The sequence below is a fragment of the Chiloscyllium punctatum genome, chromosome 9 (assembly GCF_047496795.1).
Source record: "Chiloscyllium punctatum isolate Juve2018m chromosome 9, sChiPun1.3, whole genome shotgun sequence".
NCBI lineage: Eukaryota > Metazoa > Chordata > Chondrichthyes > Orectolobiformes > Hemiscylliidae > Chiloscyllium > Chiloscyllium punctatum.
This window is the reverse complement of record NC_092747.1, coordinates 113,340,030-113,360,558: the sequence shown is the minus strand read 5'-3', so window position 1 is coordinate 113,360,558 and position 20,529 is coordinate 113,340,030. Positions and strand designations below refer to the sequence as shown.

General features: G+C 47.2%; 1 protein-coding gene across 1 annotated transcript in view; it reads right to left on the bottom strand.

Moving 5' to 3' along the window:
* LOC140481614 (uncharacterized) overlaps positions 1-20,529 on the bottom strand; it is a 220,152-nt gene that overhangs the window by 99,237 nt on the left and 100,386 nt on the right. The window contains exons 5-8 of the mRNA XM_072578091.1: positions 9,120-9,254; positions 7,036-7,080; positions 5,955-6,071; positions 1,794-1,862 (exon numbers count right to left, since the gene is read on the bottom strand). Of these exons, the coding sequence (XP_072434192.1) occupies positions 1,794-1,862; positions 5,955-6,071; positions 7,036-7,080; positions 9,120-9,254 (366 nt within the window). The remainder of the gene's footprint in view (positions 1-1,793; positions 1,863-5,954; positions 6,072-7,035; positions 7,081-9,119; positions 9,255-20,529) is intronic.

Sequence of the window (20,529 nt, the reverse complement as noted above, 5' to 3'; positions counted from 1 at the left end):
ACACACAAACCCACTGTTAGAGATCACTCCATCACACACACAAACCCACTGTTACAGATCACTGCATCACACACACAAACCCACTGTTAGAGATCACTGCATCACACACACAAACGCACTGTTACAGGTCACTGCATCACACACACAAACCCACTGTTACAGGTCACTGCATCACACACACAAACGCACTGTTACAGGTCACTGCATCACACACACAAACGCACTCTTACAGATCACTCCATCACACACACAAACCCACTGTTACAGGTCACTGCATCACACACACAAACGCACTGTTACAGGTCACTGCATCACACACACAAACCCACTGTTACAGATCACTGCATCACACACACAAACCCACTGTTACAGATCACTGCATCACACACACAAACCCACTGTTACAGATCACTGCATCACACACACAAACGCACTGTTACAGATCACTCCATCACACACACAAACCCACTGTTAGAGATCACTCCATCACACACACAAACGCACTGTTACAAGTCACTGCATCACACACACAAACCCACTGTTAGAGATCACTCCATCACACACACAAACCCACTGTTACAGATCACTGCATCACACACACAAACCCACTGTTACAGATCACTCCATCACACACACAAACCCAATGTCAGAGATCACTGCATCACACACACAAACGCACTGTTACAGATCACTCCATCACACACACAAACCCACTGTTAGAGATCACTCCATCACACACACAAACGCACTGTTACAAGTCACTGCATCACACACACAAACCCACTGTTAGAGATCACTCCATCACACACACAAACCCACTGTTACAGATCACTGCATCACACACACAAACCCACTGTTACAGATCACTGCATCACACACACAAACCCACTGTTAGAGATCACTCCATCACACACACAAACCCACTGTTACAGATCACTGCATCACACACACAAACCCACTGTTACAGATCACTGCATCACACACACAAACGCACTGTTACAGGTCACTGCATCACACACACAAACCCACTGTTACAGGTCACTGCATCACACACACAAACGCACTGTTACAGGTCACTGCATCACACACACAAACCCACTGTTACAGGTCACTGCATCACACACACAAACGCACTGTTACAAGTCACTGCATCACACACACAAACCCACTGTTAGAGATCACTCCATCACACACACAAACCCACTGTTACAGATCACTGCATCACACACACAAACCCACTGTTAGAGATCACTGCATCACACACACAAACGCACTGTTACAGGTCACTGCATCACACACACAAACCCACTGTTACAGGTCACTGCATCACACACACAAACGCACTGTTACAGGTCACTGCATCACACACACAAACCCACTGTTACAGGTCACTGCATCACACACACAAACGCACTGTTACAGGTCACTGCATCACACACACAAACCCACTGTTACAGGTCACTCCATCACACATACAAACCCACTGTTACAGGTCACTGCATCACACACACAAACCCACTGTTACAGGTCACTCCTTCACACACACAAACCCACTGTTACAGGTCACTCCATCACACACATAAACCCACTGTTACAGGTCACTCCATCACACACACAAACCCACTGTTACAGATCACTCCATCACACACACAAACCCACTGTTACAGGTCACTCCATCACACACTAGTGCTGTTAATGAGGAGTAATTGATATGGAAACACATCATAAGGAAATCAAGCCACAAATTGTGACACTTCAATTATGTGCTGTTTGTAGGTAGACATGAAATGTACCCGAAATCTCCTCCACTCGACTGTAACGAGGAATGGTTCTCCCTTTTGTCCTTTCCTTCCACGTACTCCCTGTTGGAACAACAGAAAATAATAATGTTATCAGCTGATCAGACGTTGAGTTCCTGCAGCCTCCTGGACTCACCATTGGTTGCTGCAGTGTCAGATCTGAACCACCATTGCCATTTTCTCTGATACCAGATGGTGATCATGCATCTGCACCTTACCATTTACATGTCAAAATCTTCTTTTATTTCCTTTTATCTCCCATCCCCACCAGTCCCTTTCACTTTGTGCCACCATTCCTTTTGTCATTCAATCACTTCTTTTGCCCTTGAATTGCTCCTTTTGTTATTTCATCACTCCCATCTTCCACCCTATCATGCATCGTCCCCCCTTCGCCTTTCCATGCCTTGTCGTTTTTTCTGATCTATCACGTCTTTAAAACCTGATCCATCTCAAATTGTTTCCTGTTAAACAGGCATCAGCCTGAAACGCTGCCTCTGTTTTTCTCTCTCCACAGCTGCTGCTTGACTTGTGGACCAATTTCAGCACGTTCAGTTTATATTTCGATTTCCCAGCATCAGCCATAATTCACATTTGTTTCAGAATCTGGCCTGTTCTGTCGTGTGAAAAGCACAATAAGGGAAACAAGTTTTCATTTGTACTTCAGAATGGAACGCATGAGAATATGTGGACAGCTTCAGCAACACTACAAATCCGCATAGACTCAGTGACATGGGCAGGGGTCAAAATATTTATTTTTCCAAGGACTACTCTTGAACTTTTCTTGAAGACTATTTTTAGCTTTTCACGGGGCTCCTTGTCATTCTCATTCACTCCTTCTTTGGGGGCGGCACAGTGGCTCAGTGGTTAGCACTGCTGCCTCACAGCACCAGGGTCCTGGGACCAATTTCAGCCTCAGTCTGTGTGGAGTGTGCACATTCGCCCCGTGTCTGCGTGGGTTTCCTCTGGGTGCTCCGGTTTCCTCCCACAGTCCAAAGATGTGCAGGTTAGGTGAACTGGCCATTCCAAATTGCCCATAGTGTTCAGGGATTTTAAGGTTAGGTGCATTAGTCAGGGGTAAATGTAGAGTAATATGGTAGGGGGGATGGGTCTGGGTGGGATACTGTTCGGAGGGTCGGTGTGGACTTGTTGGGCCATAGGGACTGTTTCCACACTGTAGGGATACTATGATTCTAATAAAGGTCACATAGAAACTTTAGTCTCCCTATTTATGCTGATGTATGTGTTACTTGAACTCAAACAGAGGTAAAGTTAGAAATATTCAATAAGCTTCTCAATAATGAACACTGTTCTATTAAACAGAAAGTCACAACACATAAATTTTCTGTATGTAAGTGTTTTGAAGATGTGACTGTACCTTTAAGAGAGTGAAGGACTTGGCAAGCACTCAGAGTGCTGGAGAATTTACAAAGTAACATTTGACTCAGAAAAAAACAGCACTCACTGAGTTGCAATGAGACAATAACACAAATTTGAAATTAGCCAATCAGTTTAAATTATACCCCCAAAAATATCAAACTCCAATCCAGTTTGAATTGAGTATATTGACTATCTTAACAGCCCATGACACAATCGAATGCTTTGGGGGTATAAGACCGGGGAAAATCGAACAGTTGAGAGGAGAACTGCCAAGCTCAGCATGTAAATAGACTGTCTAAAAAATATCTCTCTTAAAAGTCCCTTTTCCATCAGTAACCTGTGACACAGAATTTCTGAACAAGAGGAAAAGAAGACACAGGAAGATCTAAAAGCAATAACCTACAGCTGCCTGGTTTTGAGATAAGAAATATTGTTTTGTAAATCTTAATTGGGAGTTTTATTGGACTAGTATTATAGAAGGGAAGGTAACAGATAGGTTAGAGAAAGAAAGTGTAAGTAGTGGTTGGTTAATTATTCTCTTTAAGAAATAAAGTTGCTAATTTTTACTTTACATTGTTCTTGGCCACTCGAATATTTACAGAATACTGCAAGGGATAAATCTTTTCTGTGTTGCTGGTTTTAAATTAAGCAGGAGGCTTTACCCCATGTCATAACATAAGTTAGCTCGCTGAGTTTGAAGGTTTGTTTTCAGATGTTTCATCACCATACAAGATAACATCATCAGTGAGAGTCTCTGGTAAATCGCTGGTGGTATGTCCCACCTCTCTATTTATAGGTCTTGGTTTTAAAGGTGGGTGATGTCATTTCCGGTTCTGTTTTGTTCAAGGGAAGATAGCTAGGGTCTAAATCAATATGTTTATTGATGGAATTCTGGTTACAATGCCATGCCTCTAAGAATTCACATGCGTGTTTCGCCTGTCCTAGGATGTGTGTGTTGACCCAGTCGAAGTGGTGTCCCCCTTTGTCTGTATGTATAGAATCTAGTGATAGTGGGTTATGTCTTTTGGTGGCCAGTGGTGTTCATGTGTCTTGGTGGCAAGTTTCCTGCTAGCTTGTCTGATGTAGTGTGTTTTTTTTCCCACAGTTCTTACATGGTATCTTGTAAATGATCTTAGTTTTGCTGGTGGTATCTCATGGATCCTTGAGGTTCATCAGTCACTGTTTAAGTGTGTTGATAGGTTTGTGGGCTACCATGATGCCAAGGGGTCTGAAAGTCATTTCTGACATGTCTTTGATGATAGATAATGTGGTTATAGTTTTTGGTTGCATTGTGTCTGCTTGTTTGGGTTTGTTTCTGAGGAATTGAGAAGAAACATCTGAAGACAAACCTTCAAGCCCAGCAAGCTAACTTACATACTTATCATCAACCTGAGCTACACATTTTCTCAAAAACACTAACATTAATTTTCTAGACACCACAGCACTTACAACAACACATGGTAACAGCCATAAGTTAGTTACATTTTTGTTTAAAGTAACTGACATATACTTACACACACAAAAATAACCTTTCACCCTATAATAGTCTTTCGTTGGGCTGGTGAATTTAATTAAGCAGTGTTATGTTTGTTTCTAACATCGTCATTGTATAACATAGTCTAAAGGAATTCACGATATGTGAGAAGCTTTGCGATGTGATAAACACATAAATGCAAATCTTCATGAAATTAAATGTTCAATATTAATTATCTAGTTGACATGATATTCATTATGATCGGATATACCACATTTTCCACTATATAATAACTGCTGAACTTCTGCAGCCTTAAATTAGAGAGTCTACATTCATTTGCAAAAACAAAAGTGACTTCAAACTTTTCTGGCTCTAGGTGAGCAGAGTATTGCTTTGTTGAAAAGCTTACACCTGCCCTCCCCCCAGTGGCAGCCCCTTTTCCTCCCTTGCAGCCCCTCTCCCCTCGAGCAGTCTTCCTTTCCTCTCGCAACACCTACAGCAAACGTGGGTGAGAAAGAGTCTGTGATTGGAGGAGCAGGAGTCAGATATTCTTATTGTTCCATGTATGGCTGTGGGCATCAAAGTTTCTCTGATTAATTACAGGAATGACCAAGCCTTCCTGGCCATTTTCAGATTTCAGGGGGAATTCAACTGTTGCCCATGTATGTTTTGAATGCTGGGCACTGGGCATCTCAAATAGAGTCTGTAATATAACCAGACCCAGTCCAGGATTCAGAGTCTCTCACCAAATCACAGTGCTGGAAGGCAAGTAGCCTCAGTGAAGTTCAACTGATAACTCGAAGGAGCTGGGCTGGGTAGAATTTCAGAATTTTGAGTGATGGCAATCCCAGGTGTCCAATATTCAATCAACACCAAGACAGTTGTCTTTGGAAAATACAATGGGAAATACTGAGCCTGCAGGATTTCCTTTCAATGGAGTAAGCTTTCCTTTAACACTGTGATTCATAGTGATTTGGAATGTCATGTTTGGAAAAGTACGGAAGCCAATTCAAGTCTGACTTTCTGAACAGAAGTGGGAAAATATAAGCAGGACTGTGAGGGGGGTGGAAAGAGGAAGGGAGTGGAGCTCACTGGAAAAGCAGAAGTTTGAGGGACTGAATGGACTCTTCCTGTGCTCAAAGATTCTTTGATATTGTCTTACAGTTAGAAAGAAGCACATGGTTTGAAGTCACAATACAGTGAGCATGCAGATGTTTTGACCAAGGCAGTCTTTCTCTGTTATGTTAATCACGATCACTCTCACCCCGTACATAGTGTTTTTCAGAACAGAAACATTTACTCACAGGAGTGCCCAACAAACCAGGGAATCCAGGTTGACCCGCGGCACCGGGATCGCCTCTTGTCCCATTGCAACCATCATGTCCAGGAGGTCCCCGGGGGCCTGGCTGTCCTGGGTGACCCTAAAGTGATGACAGTTTCAGCACAAGATCATTCAGCCCGTCTACAGAAGGCAGTTCGGCTATTCCTCCGAAATCATAAACTCAAGGAACTAACTTTCAATCAAAAAAAATCTCTCTATTCTTTGCAATGATGTCAGTCAGCTGGACCGCAGAGAGTATGAGTTCCCTGATTGGGGCTGTTAATCTGATCCAGTCAGGGAGCCCTGGCTGACAGACAGAAAGGGGGAGGGTATCAGAGATGCCAACACTGTGTGAGCTGACTCTGAATGAGGCAGTACAAATGTCAAGGACTGGTCACGTGTAAATACACTGTGACTTGGTCATAGATATTGGCCTCTGTGGAGTTATTTCAATATCCTTTCATTAAAGTCCAACGACAGGTCATTGGAAATGATGCTGAGACTCAATGTGCAGATGCTGCATTCTGTTCTGGACCCTGTACCTCACAAAGAACAGATACATCAGAGATTAAAATGTTAAATAATGAGGATACATTGGATAGTCCAGGTTTATATTCCCTTTAGTTTAGTGGATCAAGGACTGAACAAGCCAAGGTATTTATTTGAGGAATTGGTAAAGTCGATGGGGGCTTTTCTGTTGGAGAGTCCAGGACAGTGTTGGGGAGTAGAAACATAACTTTGGAGCCAGCGATGAAAGGTGATGTCAGGAAGCACTTCTTCACACAAAGGGGAGTGGAAATCTGGAACTTTCTTTAAAGGAATCTCTGAAAGAAGCTTCCTGTGAGGATTGATACAAAGAAAGTACTTCCTCTGGTGACTGGAAATTCCAATGAGACTAGGCTTTAAAGGGTTAAAGGATGACGACAGTTGCAATCTCTTTGTTTATGTTCCTTTGAGTTTACACATTTTTCATCCAACAGATATGTTTAAAGGTCTAAAACGATCTCACAGGGTAACAGCAGGAGAGCTATTACAGAGAGCTGCCATTTTGACTGAGCACTTACTGGTATGCCATCATTGCCTGCAAACCCGGGCACTCCCATTGGTCCCTGTGTTAAAATGAGATAGAGAAGAAATCAGGCAGAGAATCTGGTCAATGCGGTTATAACTCACACAGTAGCAGTAACATGGACTAGAAATAACAGCCAGAATCTCCCCACAGTTTGGAATACTCGATGTGGAATGCATGCTGGGATTGTCGGGTATGTTGAAGACAGGCAGGAGCTGGGAACGGAGACTGGAAAGGTGGGATGCCAGATCGCCAATCTTCTTCAGCAGCCAAGACAATACAATGGGACCCTGGTGTTTGGGGACCACAGCTCTGCCAGTAGTCGCCCTCATTAACTCCCTAATGTCCTTTCCCAGTGGATCAGTCCAGTCGATTAGACAGTATGACCCAGGGGTGGGAGGGCTGCCCCATTGACAGTGGGTGGGAAACAGGCAATCACTCAGAGCTTTGGTAAACCCTCCAAGATTACCCTGAAATTTATCATCCTATTGACGGGAAATCAGAAGAATTTCATCCAGGTGGAGTAAGCTGTGGGAAGGGCAGGAATTTGGGAAGATTACCATTTTTGAGGAGAAAGTGAGGACTGCAGATGCTGGAGATCAAAGCTGAAAATATGTTGCTGGAAAAGCGCAGCAGGTCAGACAGCATCCAAGGAGCAGGAGAATCGACGTTTCGGGCATAAGCCCTTCTTCAGGAATTACCATTTTTGCCTCATTGATTAAAGTCTGATAAACTCTGAGGAGCCTTGGAGGTGCCAGAATGCATCTGCCCTTCCCGATCCCAAATGGGGGCATACCTAGGTGATGGACCTTGGACCTTATCCTTAGCAGATCCCAATGTGATGTACTCCAAGTGAGCGGCTGAGAGTCCAAGTGAACCCTCAGGAAAAATTCCAAACAATCAACAGGTGTAGATCACAGTCCGCAGAGTATCCCGATTGACCCTGAGAGGGTCCCTTTAACCCGAATCATCGATCCCAGGAGCATCACCTTCATAACAGTGACTCCTCATGACATTGACCCTCACCTGCCCCTTTAATCATTTGCCTGTTTAGTAAGTTCCTTTATTTCAGAGAGTGTCCCCTCACTCCCACCTTTGTTCTGCTGGATCTGGGGAGGTACTAGGAGTGTCAGGCTCTGCCTCTCTCAGGATTTTACTGAGATCCGATGTTGTGCATGCCACTATATCTCCAGGTTTTCACTAGAGTCAGCAAACCCAGCCTCACAAACTCTGCCTTCCATCTAATTGCTCTGGGAAACACCCGAGACATTTCCCACAGGTTCAGAGCAATTTCTGGCTGCAACATGGATTAGATTAGATTACATTACAGTGTGGAAACAGGCCCTTCGGCCCAACAAGTCCACACTGACCCGCCGAAGCGCAACCCACCCATAACCCTGCATTTACCCCTTACCTAACACTACGGGCAATTTAGCATGGCCAATTCACCTAACCTGCACATCTTTGGACTGTGGGAGGAAACCGGAGCACCCGGAGGAAACCCACGCAGACACGGGGAGAACGTGCAAACTCCACACAGTCAGTCGCCTGAGGCAGGAATTGAACCCAGGTCTCCAGCGCTGTGAGGCAGCAGTGCTAACCACTGTGCCACCGTGCCGCCCTAAATTTGAGCTATATTTGGATTGAAGATTTACAACGCTCCCCACTACTGTGAGCTTATAGAAGGTCAAAATCACCTTGATGAAAGGTGACCCTTTCTCACCTCTGTTTCCTATGTTACGTTGGTGACTGAACTGAAACCAGGTGATAATGATTGGAGGGAATGATCATTGAGTTGAACGTGATGCAACAGGTCAACAAAACAAGTGACAATTACTCTTCCCTCACCCTCCCCAACACCACCCCTAGCCATGGCTAAATGGAAAATCAATCATTTTAAACACACAGGGAAATTTAGATTCAACATCAACTTGATGGTGAATTGATTTCAATAATTAATGAAAATTAGGAGAAGGTCCATTTAGTTAATGGCCTGATCTCACAAGGATTTGATGGATGTATTGAGCCCTCAAACTGTCCTGTTGCATTGATCAGTGTAAATGATTGTTTTAGAGGAACCTTGTCTCCGGTTTGTCCAGTCACTCCAGGTTTGCCGCGGTCACCTTTCGCTCCTTTATGTCCAGCAACTCCCTGTCGTCCCGGAGGCCCAGGGGGACCTTGTAGTCCCTGAGATCCTGGCAGACCCGGCCGGCCCTGGAATGAAAATTCATCCGTCAACAAACAGCAGGTCAACACACATTTTAAAGCAGCAACAACACAGGGAGACTCCAGATACAGTGTGACCCTCGTTTCAGGGAGACTCGGATACCATGTGACGCTAGGTACAGGGAGACTTCAGATACAGTGTGACCCTTGGTACAGGGAGACTCAGATACAGTGTGACTCTAGGTACAGGGAGGCTCTGAATACAGTGTGACCCAAGGTACAGGGAGACACTGGATAAGTGTGACTCTAGGAACTGACAGCATCTGGTTACAGTGTGACCCAAGCTAGGGGGAGACTCTGGATACTGTGTGATCCAAGGTACAGGGAGACTCGGACACAGTGTGACCCTAGGTACAAGGAGACTCCAGATACAGTGTGACACTAGGTACAGAGAGACTCCAGATACAGTGTAGACCCTAGGTACAGGAAGACCCAGATACAGTGTGATTCTAGGTACAGGGAGACTCCGGATACAGTATGACCCAAGGTATAGGGAGACTCCAATAGAGTGTGACTCTAAGTACAGGGAAACTCTGGATACAGTGTGACTCGAGGTACCGACAGCATCTTGTTACAGTGTCACCCAAGCTAGGGGGAGACTCTGGATACTGTGTGATCCAAGGTACAGGGAGACTCAGATACAGTGTGACCCTAGGTACAGGCAGACTCCAGATACAGTGTGACCCTAGGTACAGAGAGACTCCAGATACAGTGTAGACCCTAGGTACAGGGAGACTCTGGAACAGTGTGACCATAGGTACAGGGAGACTCCGGATACATTGTGAATCTAGGAACAGGGAGACTCAGATACAGTGTGACCCTAGGTACAGGGAGACACCAGATACAGTGTGAATCAATGTACAGGGAGACTCAGATACATGTGACTCTAGGTACAGGGAGACTCCAATACAGTGTGGATCTAGGTACAGGGAGACTCCAATACAGTGTGACCCAAGGTACAGGGAGACTCCAGCTCCAGTGTGACCGTAGCTACAGGGAGACTCCGGATACAGTGTGACCCAAGGTACAGGGATACTCAGATACAGTGTGACCCTAGGTACAGGGAGACTCAGATACAGTGTGACACTAGGTACAGGAAGACTCAGATACAATGTGATTCTAGGTACAGGGAGACTCCGGATACAGTGTGACCCAAGGTATAGGGAGACTCCAATACAGTGTGACTCTAGGTACAAAAAGACTCCAGATACAGTGTGATCCGAGGTACAGGGAGCCTCCAATACAGTGTGACTGTAGGTACCGGGAGACTCCAGGTACAGTGTGACAATAGCTACAGGGAGACTCTGGATACAGTGTGACCCAAGGTACAGGGGAGACTCAGATACAGTGTGACTCTAGGTACAGGGTGACTCAGATACAGTGTGAATCAAGGTACAGGGAGGCTCTAGATACAGTGTGACTCTAGGTACAGGAAGACTCTGGATACAGTGTAACTCTAGGTATAGGGAGACTCCAGATACAGTGTGACTCTAGGCACAGGGAGTCTCTGAATACAGTGTGACTCTGGGTACAGAGAGACTCTGGATACAGTGTGACCCTAGGTACAGGGGGACTCAGATACAGTGTGACCCTAGGTACAGGGAGACTCGGATACAGTGTGACTCTAAGTACAGGGAGACTCAGATACAGTGTGGTCCTAGGAAAAGGGAGACTCTGGATACAGTGTGACCCAAGGTACAGGAAGACTCCAGATACAGTGTGACTCTAGGTACAGGCAGACTCCAGATACAGTGTGATCCCAGGTACAGGAAACTCCAGATACAGTGTGACCCTAGGTACAGGAAGACTATGGATACAGTGTGACCCTAGGTACAGGGAGACACCGGATTCAGTGTGACCCAAGGTACAGGGAGACTCAGATACAGTGTGACTCTAGGTACAGGGAGACTCCAATACACTGTGAATCTAGGTACAGGGAGATTCCAATACAGTGTGACCCAAGGTACAGGGAGGCTCAGATACAGTGTGATGCTAGGTACAGAGAGACTCAGATACAGTGTGACCATAGGTACAGGGAGACACTGGATAAGTGAGACTCTAGGAACAGACAGCATCTGGTTACAGTATGACCCGAGCTAGGGGGAGACTCTGGATACTGTGTGATCCAAGGTACAGGGAGACTCACATACAGTTTGACCCTAGGTACAGGGAGGCTCTGAATACAATGTGACCCAAGTACAGGGAGACACTGGATAAGTGTGATTCTAGGAACAGACAGCATCTGGTTACAGTGTGACCCGAGCTAGGGGGAGACTCTGAATACTGTGTGATCCAAGGTACAGGAAGACTCACATACAGTGTGACCCTAGGTAGAGGGAGACTCCAGATACAGTGTGACCCTAGGTACAGAGAGATTCCAGATACAGTGTGACCCTAGGTACAGGGAGACTCGGATATAGTGTGACCCTAGGTACAGGGAGACCCGGATACAGTGTGACTCTAGGTACTGGAAGACTCCAGATACAGTGTGATCCTAGGTACAGGAGACTCCAGATAAAGTGTAGACCCTAGGTACAGGGAGACTCTGGAACAGTGTGACCGTAGGTACAGGGAGATTCCGGATACAGTGTGAATCTAGGTACAGGGAGATTCAGATACAGTGTGACCCTAGGTACAAGGAGACTCTGATACAGTGTGAATCAATGTACAGGGAGACTCAGATACATGTGACTCTAGGTACAGGGAGACTCCAATACAGTGTGGATCTAGGTACAGGGAGACTCCAATACAGTGTGACCCAAGGTACAGGGAGACTCAGATACAGTGTGAGTCTAGGTACAGGGTGACTCAGATACAGTGTGAATCTAGGTACAGGGAGACTCTAGATACAGTGTGTCTATAGCTACAGGGAGACTCCAGATACAGTGTAACTCTAGGTACAGGGACACTCAGATACAGTGTGACTCTATGTACAGGGAGACTCCAGATACAGTGTGGCTCTAGGTATAGGGAGACTCAGATACAGTGTGACTCTAGGTACAGGGAAACTCCAGATACAGTGTGACCCTAGGTACAGGGAGACTCCGGATACAGTGTGACCCTAGATACAGGGAGACTCTGAATTCAGTGTGACCCTAGGTACAGAGAGACTCTGGATACAGTGTGACCCTAGGTACAGGGAGACTCAGATACTGTGTGACTCCAAGTACAGGGAGACTCAGATACAGTGTGGTCCTTGGTACAGGGAGACTCTGGATACAGCGTGACCCAAGGTACAGGGAGACTCCAGGTACAGGGAGACTCCAGATACTGTGTGACCCTAGCTACAGGGAGACCATGGATACAGTGTGACCCTAGGCACAGAGAGTCTCTGAATACAGTGTGACTCTGGGTACAGAGAGACCCGGGATGCAGTGTGACCCTAGGTACAGGGAGACTCCAGATACAGTGTGACGCTAGATACACGAGACACTGGATACAGTGTGACTCTAGGTACAGAGACACTCTGGATACAGTGTGACCCTAGGTACATGGAGACTCAGATACAGTGTGACCCTAGGTACAGGGAGACTCGGATACAGTGTGACTCTAAGTACAGGGAGACTCAGATACAGTGTGGTCCTAGGTACAGGAGACTCCAGATAAAGTGTAGACCCTAGGTACAGGGAGACTCTGGAACAGTGTGACCGTAGGTACAGGGAGATTCCGGATACAGTGTGAATCTAGGTACAGGGAGATTCAGATACAGTGTGACCCTAGGTACAAGGAGACTCTGATACAGTGTGAATCAATGTACAGGGAGACTCAGATACATGTGACTCTAGGTACAGGGAGACTCCAATACAGTGTGGATCTAGGTACAGGGAGACTCCAATACAGTGTGACCCAAGGTACAGGGAGACTCAGATACAGTGTGAGTCTAGGTACAGGGTGACTCAGATACAGTGTGAATCTAGGTACAGGGAGACTCTAGATACAGTGTGTCTATAGCTACAGGGAGACTCCAGATACAGTGTAACTCTAGGTACAGGGACACTCAGATACAGTGTGACTCTATGTACAGGGAGACTCCAGATACAGTGTGGCTCTAGGTATAGGGAGACTCAGATACAGTGTGACTCTAGGTACAGGGAAACTCCAGATACAGTGTGACCCTAGGTACAGGGAGACTCCGGATACAGTGTGACCCTAGATACAGGGAGACTCTGAATTCAGTGTGACCCTAGGTACAGAGAGACTCTGGATACAGTGTGACCCTAGGTACAGGGAGACTCAGATACTGTGTGACTCCAAGTACAGGGAGACTCAGATACAGTGTGGTCCTTGGTACAGGGAGACTCTGGATACAGCGTGACCCAAGGTACAGGGAGACTCCAGGTACAGGGAGACTCCAGATACTGTGTGACCCTAGCTACAGGGAGACCATGGATACAGTGTGACCCTAGGCACAGAGAGTCTCTGAATACAGTGTGACTCTGGGTACAGAGAGACTCGGGATGCAGTGTGACCCTAGGTACAGGGAGACTCCAGATACAGTGTGACGCTAGATACACGAGACACTGGATACAGTATGACTCTAGGTACAGAGACACTCTGGATACAGTGTGACCCTAGGTACATGGAGACTCAGATACAGTGTGACCCTAGGTACAGGGAGACTCGGATACAGTGTGACTCTAAGTACAGGGAGACTCAGATACAGTGTGGTCCTAGGTAAAGGGAGACTCTGGATACAGTGTGACCCAAGGTACAGGGAGACTCCGGATACAGTGTGACTCCAGGTACAGGGAGACTCCAGACACAGTTTGATCCCAGGTAGAGGAAACTCCAGATACAGTGTGACCCTAGGTACAGGGAGACTCCGGATTCAGTGTGACCCAAGGTACAGGGAGACTCAGATCCAGTGTAACTCTAGGTACAGGGAGACTCAATTACAGTGTGACTCTAGGTACAGGGATACTCTGGATACAGTGTGACCCTAGGTACAGGGAGACTCAGATCCAGTGTGACCCTAGGTACAGGGAGACTCCCGATACAGTGTGAATCCAGTTTCAGGGAGACTCCGGATACAGTGTGACCCTAGGTACAGGAAGACTCTGGATACAGGGTGATCCAAGGTACAGCGAGACTCAGATACAGTGAGACCCTAGGTACAGTGAGACTCAGATACAGCGTGACCCTAGGTAAAGGGAGACTCAGAAACAGTGTGAACCTAGGTAAAGGAAGACTCCAATACAGTGTGAATCCAGGTACAGGGAGACTCTGGATACAGTGTGACTCTAGGTACAGGGAGACTAAGATACAGTGTGACTCTAGGTACAGGGAGACCCTGAATATAGTGTGACTCCAGGTACAGGGAGACTCTGTATACAGTGTGACTCTGGGTACAGAGAGACTCCGGATACAGTGTGACCCTAGGTACAAGGAGACTCTGGATATAGTGTGACCCAAGGTACAGGGAGACTCAGATACAGTGTGACCCTAGGTCCAGGGAGACTCGGATACAGTGTAACTCTAGGTACAGGGAGACTCTGGATACAGTGTGACCCTAGGTATAGGGAGACTCAGAAACAGTGTGAACCTAGGTAAAGGAAGACTCCAATACAGTGTGAATCCAGGTACAGGGAGACTAAGATACAGTGTGACTCTAGGTACAGGGAGACCCTGAATATAGTGTGACTCCAGGTACAGGGAGACTCTGTATACAGTGTGACTCTGGGTACAGAGAGACTCCGGATACAGTGTGACCCTAGGTACAAGGAGACTCTGGATATAGTGTGACCCAAGGTACAGGGAGACTCAGATACAGTGTGACCCTAGGTCCAGGGAGACTCGGATACAGTGTAACTCTAGGTACAGGGAGACTCTGGATACAGTGTGACCCTAGGTATAGGGAGACTCAGATATAGAGTAACTCTACGTACAGGGAGACTCAGATACAGTGTGACCCTAGGTAAAGGGAGACTCATATATAGAGTAACTCTACGTACAGGGAAACTCCAGATACAGTGTGACCCAAGGCACAGGGAGTCTCTGAATACAGTGTGACTCTCGGTACAGAGAGACTCCGGATACAGTGTGACCCTAGGTACAGGGAGACTCTGGATTCAATGTGACCCTAGGTACAGAGAGACTCCGGATACAGTGTGACCCTAGGTACAGGGAGACTCCAGATACAGTGTGACTCTAGGTACAGGGAGACTCCAGATACAGTGTGATCCCAGGTACAGGAAACTCCAGATACAGTGTGACCCTAGGTACAGGGAGACTATGGATACAGTGTGACCCTAGGTACAGGGAGACTCCGAATTCAGTGTGACCCAAGGTACAGGGAGACTCAGATACATTGTGACTCTAGGTACTGGGAGACTTCAATACACTGTGAATCTAGGTACAGGGAGATTCCAATACAGTGTAACCCTAGGTACAGGGAGACTCAGATACAGTGTGATGCTAGGTACAGGGAGACTCAATTACAATGTGACTCTAGGTACAGGGATACTCCGGATACAGTGTGACCCTTGGGACAGGGAGACTCGGATACAGTGTGATGCTAGGTACAGAGAGACTAAGATACAGTGTGACCCAAGTTACAGGGAGACTCGGATACAGTGTGACCCTAGGTACAGGGAAACACAGATACATTTGACTCTACGTACAGGGAGACTCAGATACAGTGTGACTCTAGGTACATAGAGACTCTGGATACAGTGTGACCCAAGGTATAGGGAGACTCCGGATACAGTGCGACTCTAGGTACAGGGAGACTCCAGATACAGTGTGACCCAAGGTACAGGGAGACTCAGATACATTGTGACTCTAGGTACTGGGAGACTCCAATACACTGTGAATCTAGGTACAGGGAGATTCCAATACAGTGTGACTCAAGGTACAGGGACGCTCAGATACAGTGTGGTGCTAGGTACAGAGAGACTAAGATACATTGTGACCCTAGGTACAGGGAGACTCCAGATACAGTGTGACCCTAGGTACAGGGGAGACTCAGATACAGTGTGACTCTAGGTACAGGGTGACTCAGATACAGTGTGAATCAAGGTACAGGGAGGCTCTAGATACAGTGTGACTCTAGGTTCAGGAAGACTCTGGATACAGTGTAACTCTAGGTATAGGGAGACTCCAGATACAGTGTGACTCTAGGCACAGGGAGTCTCTGAATACAGTGTGACTCTAGGTACAGAGACACTCTGGATACAGTGTGACCCTAGGTACATGGAGTCTCAGATACAGTGTGACCCTAGGTACAGGGAGACTCGGATACAGTGTGACTCTAAGTACAGGGAGACTCAGATACAGTGTGGTCCTAGGTAAAGGGAGACTCTGGATACAGTGTGACCCAAGGTACAGGGAGACTCCGGATACAGTGTGACTCCAGGTACAGGGAGACTCCAGACACAGTTTGATCCCAGGTAGAGGAAACTCCAGATACAGTGTGACCCTAGGTACAGGGAGACTCCGGATTCAGTGTGACCCAAGGTACAGGGAGACTCAGGTACAGTGTGACTCTAGGTACAGGGAGACTCAGATACAGTGTGACCCTAGGTACAGGGAGACTCCGGATACAGTGTAACTCTAGGTACAGGGAGACTCAATTACAGTGTGACTCTAGGTACAGGGAGACTCAGATCCAGTGTGACCGTAGGTACAGGGAGACTCCCGATACAGTGTGAATCTAGGTACAGGGAGACTCCGGATACAGTGTGACCCTAGGTACAGGAAGACTCTGGATACAGGGTGATCCAAGGTACAGCGAGACTCAGATACAGTGAGACCCTAGGTACAGTGAGACTCAGATACAGTGTGACCCAAGGTACAGGGAGACTCAGATACAGTGTGACTCTAGGTACAGGGAGACTCCGGATACAGTGTGACTCCAGGTACAGGGAGACTCCAGACACAGTTTGATCCCAGGTAGAGGAAACTCCAGATACAGTGTGACCCTAGGTACAGGGAGACTCCGGATTCAGTGTGACCCAAGGTACAGGGAGACTCAGATACAGTGTGACTCTAGGTAGAGACTCAGATACAGTGTGACCCTAGGTACAGGGAGACTCCGGATACAGTGTGACCCAAGATACAGGGAGACTCGGATACAGTGTGACCCTAGGTACAGGGAGACTCAGATACAGTGTAACTCTAGGTACAGGGAGACTCAATTACAGTGTGACTCTAGGTACAGGGAGACTCAGATCCAGTGTGACCCTAGGTACAGGGAGACTCCCGATACAGTGTGAATCTAGGTACAGGGAGACTCCGGATACAGTGTGACCCTAGGTACAGGAAGACTCTGGATACAGGGTGATCCAAGGTACAGCGAGACTCAGATACAGTGAGACCCTAGGTACAGTGAGACTCAGATACAGCGTGACCCTAGGTAAAGGGAGACTCAGAAACAGTGTGAACCTAGGTAAAGGAAGACTCCAATACAGTGTGAATCCAGGTACAGGGAGACTCTGGATACAGTGTGACTCTAGGTACAGGGAGACTAAGATACAGTGTGACTCTAGGTACAGGGAGACCCTGAATATAGTGTGACTCTAGGTACAGGGAGACTCTGTATACAGTGTGACTCTGGGTACAGAGAGACTCCGGATACAGTGTGACTCTAGGTACAGGGAGACTCCGGATACAGTGTGATCCCAGGTACAGGAAACTCCAGATACAGTGTGACCCTAGGTCCAGGGAGACTCGGATACAGTGTAACTCTAGGTACAGGGAGACTCTGGATACAGTGTGACCCTAGGTATAGGGAGACTCAGATATAGAGTAACTCTACGTACAGGGAGACTCAGATACAGTGTGACCCTAGGTAAAGGGAGACTCATATATAGAGTAACTCTACGTACAGGGAAACTCCAGATACAGTGTGACCCAAGGCACAGGGAGTCTCTGAATACAGTGTGACTCTCGGTACAGAGAGACTCCGGATACAGTGTGACCCTAGGTACAGGGAGACTCTGGATTCAATGTGACCCTAGGTACAGAGAGACTCCGGATACAGTGTGACCCTAGGTACAGGGAGACTCCAGATACAGTGTGACTCTAGGTACAGGGAGACTCCAGATACAGTGTGATCCCAGGTACAGGAAACTCCAGATACAGTGTGACCCTAGGTACAGGGAGACTATGGATACAGTGTGACCCTAGGTACAGGGAGACTCCGAATTCAGTGTGACCCAAGGTACAGGGAGACTCAGATACATTGTGACTCTAGGTACTGGGAGACTTCAATACACTGTGAATCTAGGTACAGGGAGATTCCAATACAGTGTAACCCTAGGTACAGGGAGACTCAGATACAGTGTGATGCTAGGTACAGGGAGACTCAATTACAATGTGACTCTAGGTACAGGGATACTCCGGATACAGTGTGACCCTTGGGACAGGGAGACTCGGATACAGTGTGATGCTAGGTACAGAGAGACTAAGATACAGTGTGACCCAAGTTACAGGGAGACTCGGATACAGTGTGACTCTAGGTACAGGGAAACACAGATACATTTGACTCTACGTACAGGGAGACTCTGGATACAGTGTGACCCTAGGTACAGGGAGACTCAGATACAGTGAGATCCTAGGTACAGGGAGACTCGGATACAGTGTGACTCTAGGTACAAGGAGACTCGGAAACAGTGTGACCCAAGGTACAGGGAGACTCCAGGTACAGTTTGACTCCGGGTACAGGGAGACTCTAGATTCAGTGTGATCCCAGGTACAGGAAACTCCAGATACGGTGTGACCATAGGTACAGGGAGTCCATGGATACAGTGTGACCCTAGGTACAGGGAGACTCAGATACAGTGTGACCCTAGGTACAGTGAGACTCAGATACATGTGACTCTAGGTGCAGGTAGGCTCCAATACAGTTTGAATCTAGGTACAGGGAGACTCCAATACAGTGTGACCCAAGGTACAGGGAGACTCGGATACAGTGTGACCCTAGGTACAGGGAAACTCGGATACATTTGACTCTACGTACAGGGAGACTCAGATACAGTGTGACTCTAGGTACAGAGAGACTCTGGATACAGTGTGACCCTAGGTACAGGGAGACTCCCAATACAGTGTGAATCTAGGTACAGGGAAACTCAGATATAGTGTGACCCTAGGTACAGGGAGACTCCGGATACAGTGTGACCCAAGGTTCAGGGAGACTCAGATACAGTGTGACCCTAGGTCCAGGGAGACTCGGATACAGTGTAACTCTAGGTACAGGGAGACTCAGATAAGTGTGACTCTAGGTACAGGGAGACTCTGGATACAGTGTGACCCTAGTGACAGTGAGACTCAGATCCAATGTGACCCTCGGTACAGGGAGACTCCCGACACAGTGTGACTCTAGGTACAGGGAGACTCCGGATACAGTGTGACCCTAGATACAGGGAGACTCCATATACAGTGTGACCCTTGGGACAGGGAGACTCGGATACAGTGTGATGCTAGGTACAGAGAGACTAAGGTACAGTGTGACCCAAGGTACAGGGAGACTCTGGATACAATGTGACCCTTGGTACAGGGAGACTCAGATACAGTGAGATCCTAGGTACAGAGAGACTAAGATACAGTGTGACCCAAGTTACAGGGAGACTCGGATACAGTGTGACCCTAGGTACAGGGAAACTCTGATACATTTGACTCTACGTACAGGGAGACTCAGATGCAGTGTGACCCAAGGTACAGGGAGCCTCGGATACAGTGTGACTCTATGTACAGGGAGACTCAGAAACAGCGTGACGCTAGGTACAGGGAGACTCCAATACAGTGTGAATCTAGGTTCAGGGAGACTCAGATACATGTGCCTCTAGGTACAGGGAGACTCAGATACAGTGTGAATCTATGTACTCAGAGACTCCGGATACAGCGTGACTTTAGGTACAGGGAGGCTCCAGATACAGTGTGACCCTAGGTACAGGGAAACTCCGGAGACAGTGTGACCCTAGGTACAGGGACACTCAGATACAGTGTGACCCTAGCTATAGGGAGACTCTGGATACAGTGTAACTCTAGGTACAGGGAGACACCAGATACAGTGTGACTCTAGGTACAGACAGCATCTGGTTACAGTGTGACCCTAGCTAGGGGGAGACTCCGGATATTGTGTGACCCAAGGTACAGGGAGACTCGGATGCTGTGTGACCCTAGGTACAGGAATACTCCAGATACAGTGTGACCCTAGGAACAGAGAGACTCAGATACAGTGTGATTCGAGGTACAGGGAGACTCCGGATTCAGTGCGACCCAAGGTATAGGGAGACTCCAATACAGTGTGACTCTAGGTACAGAG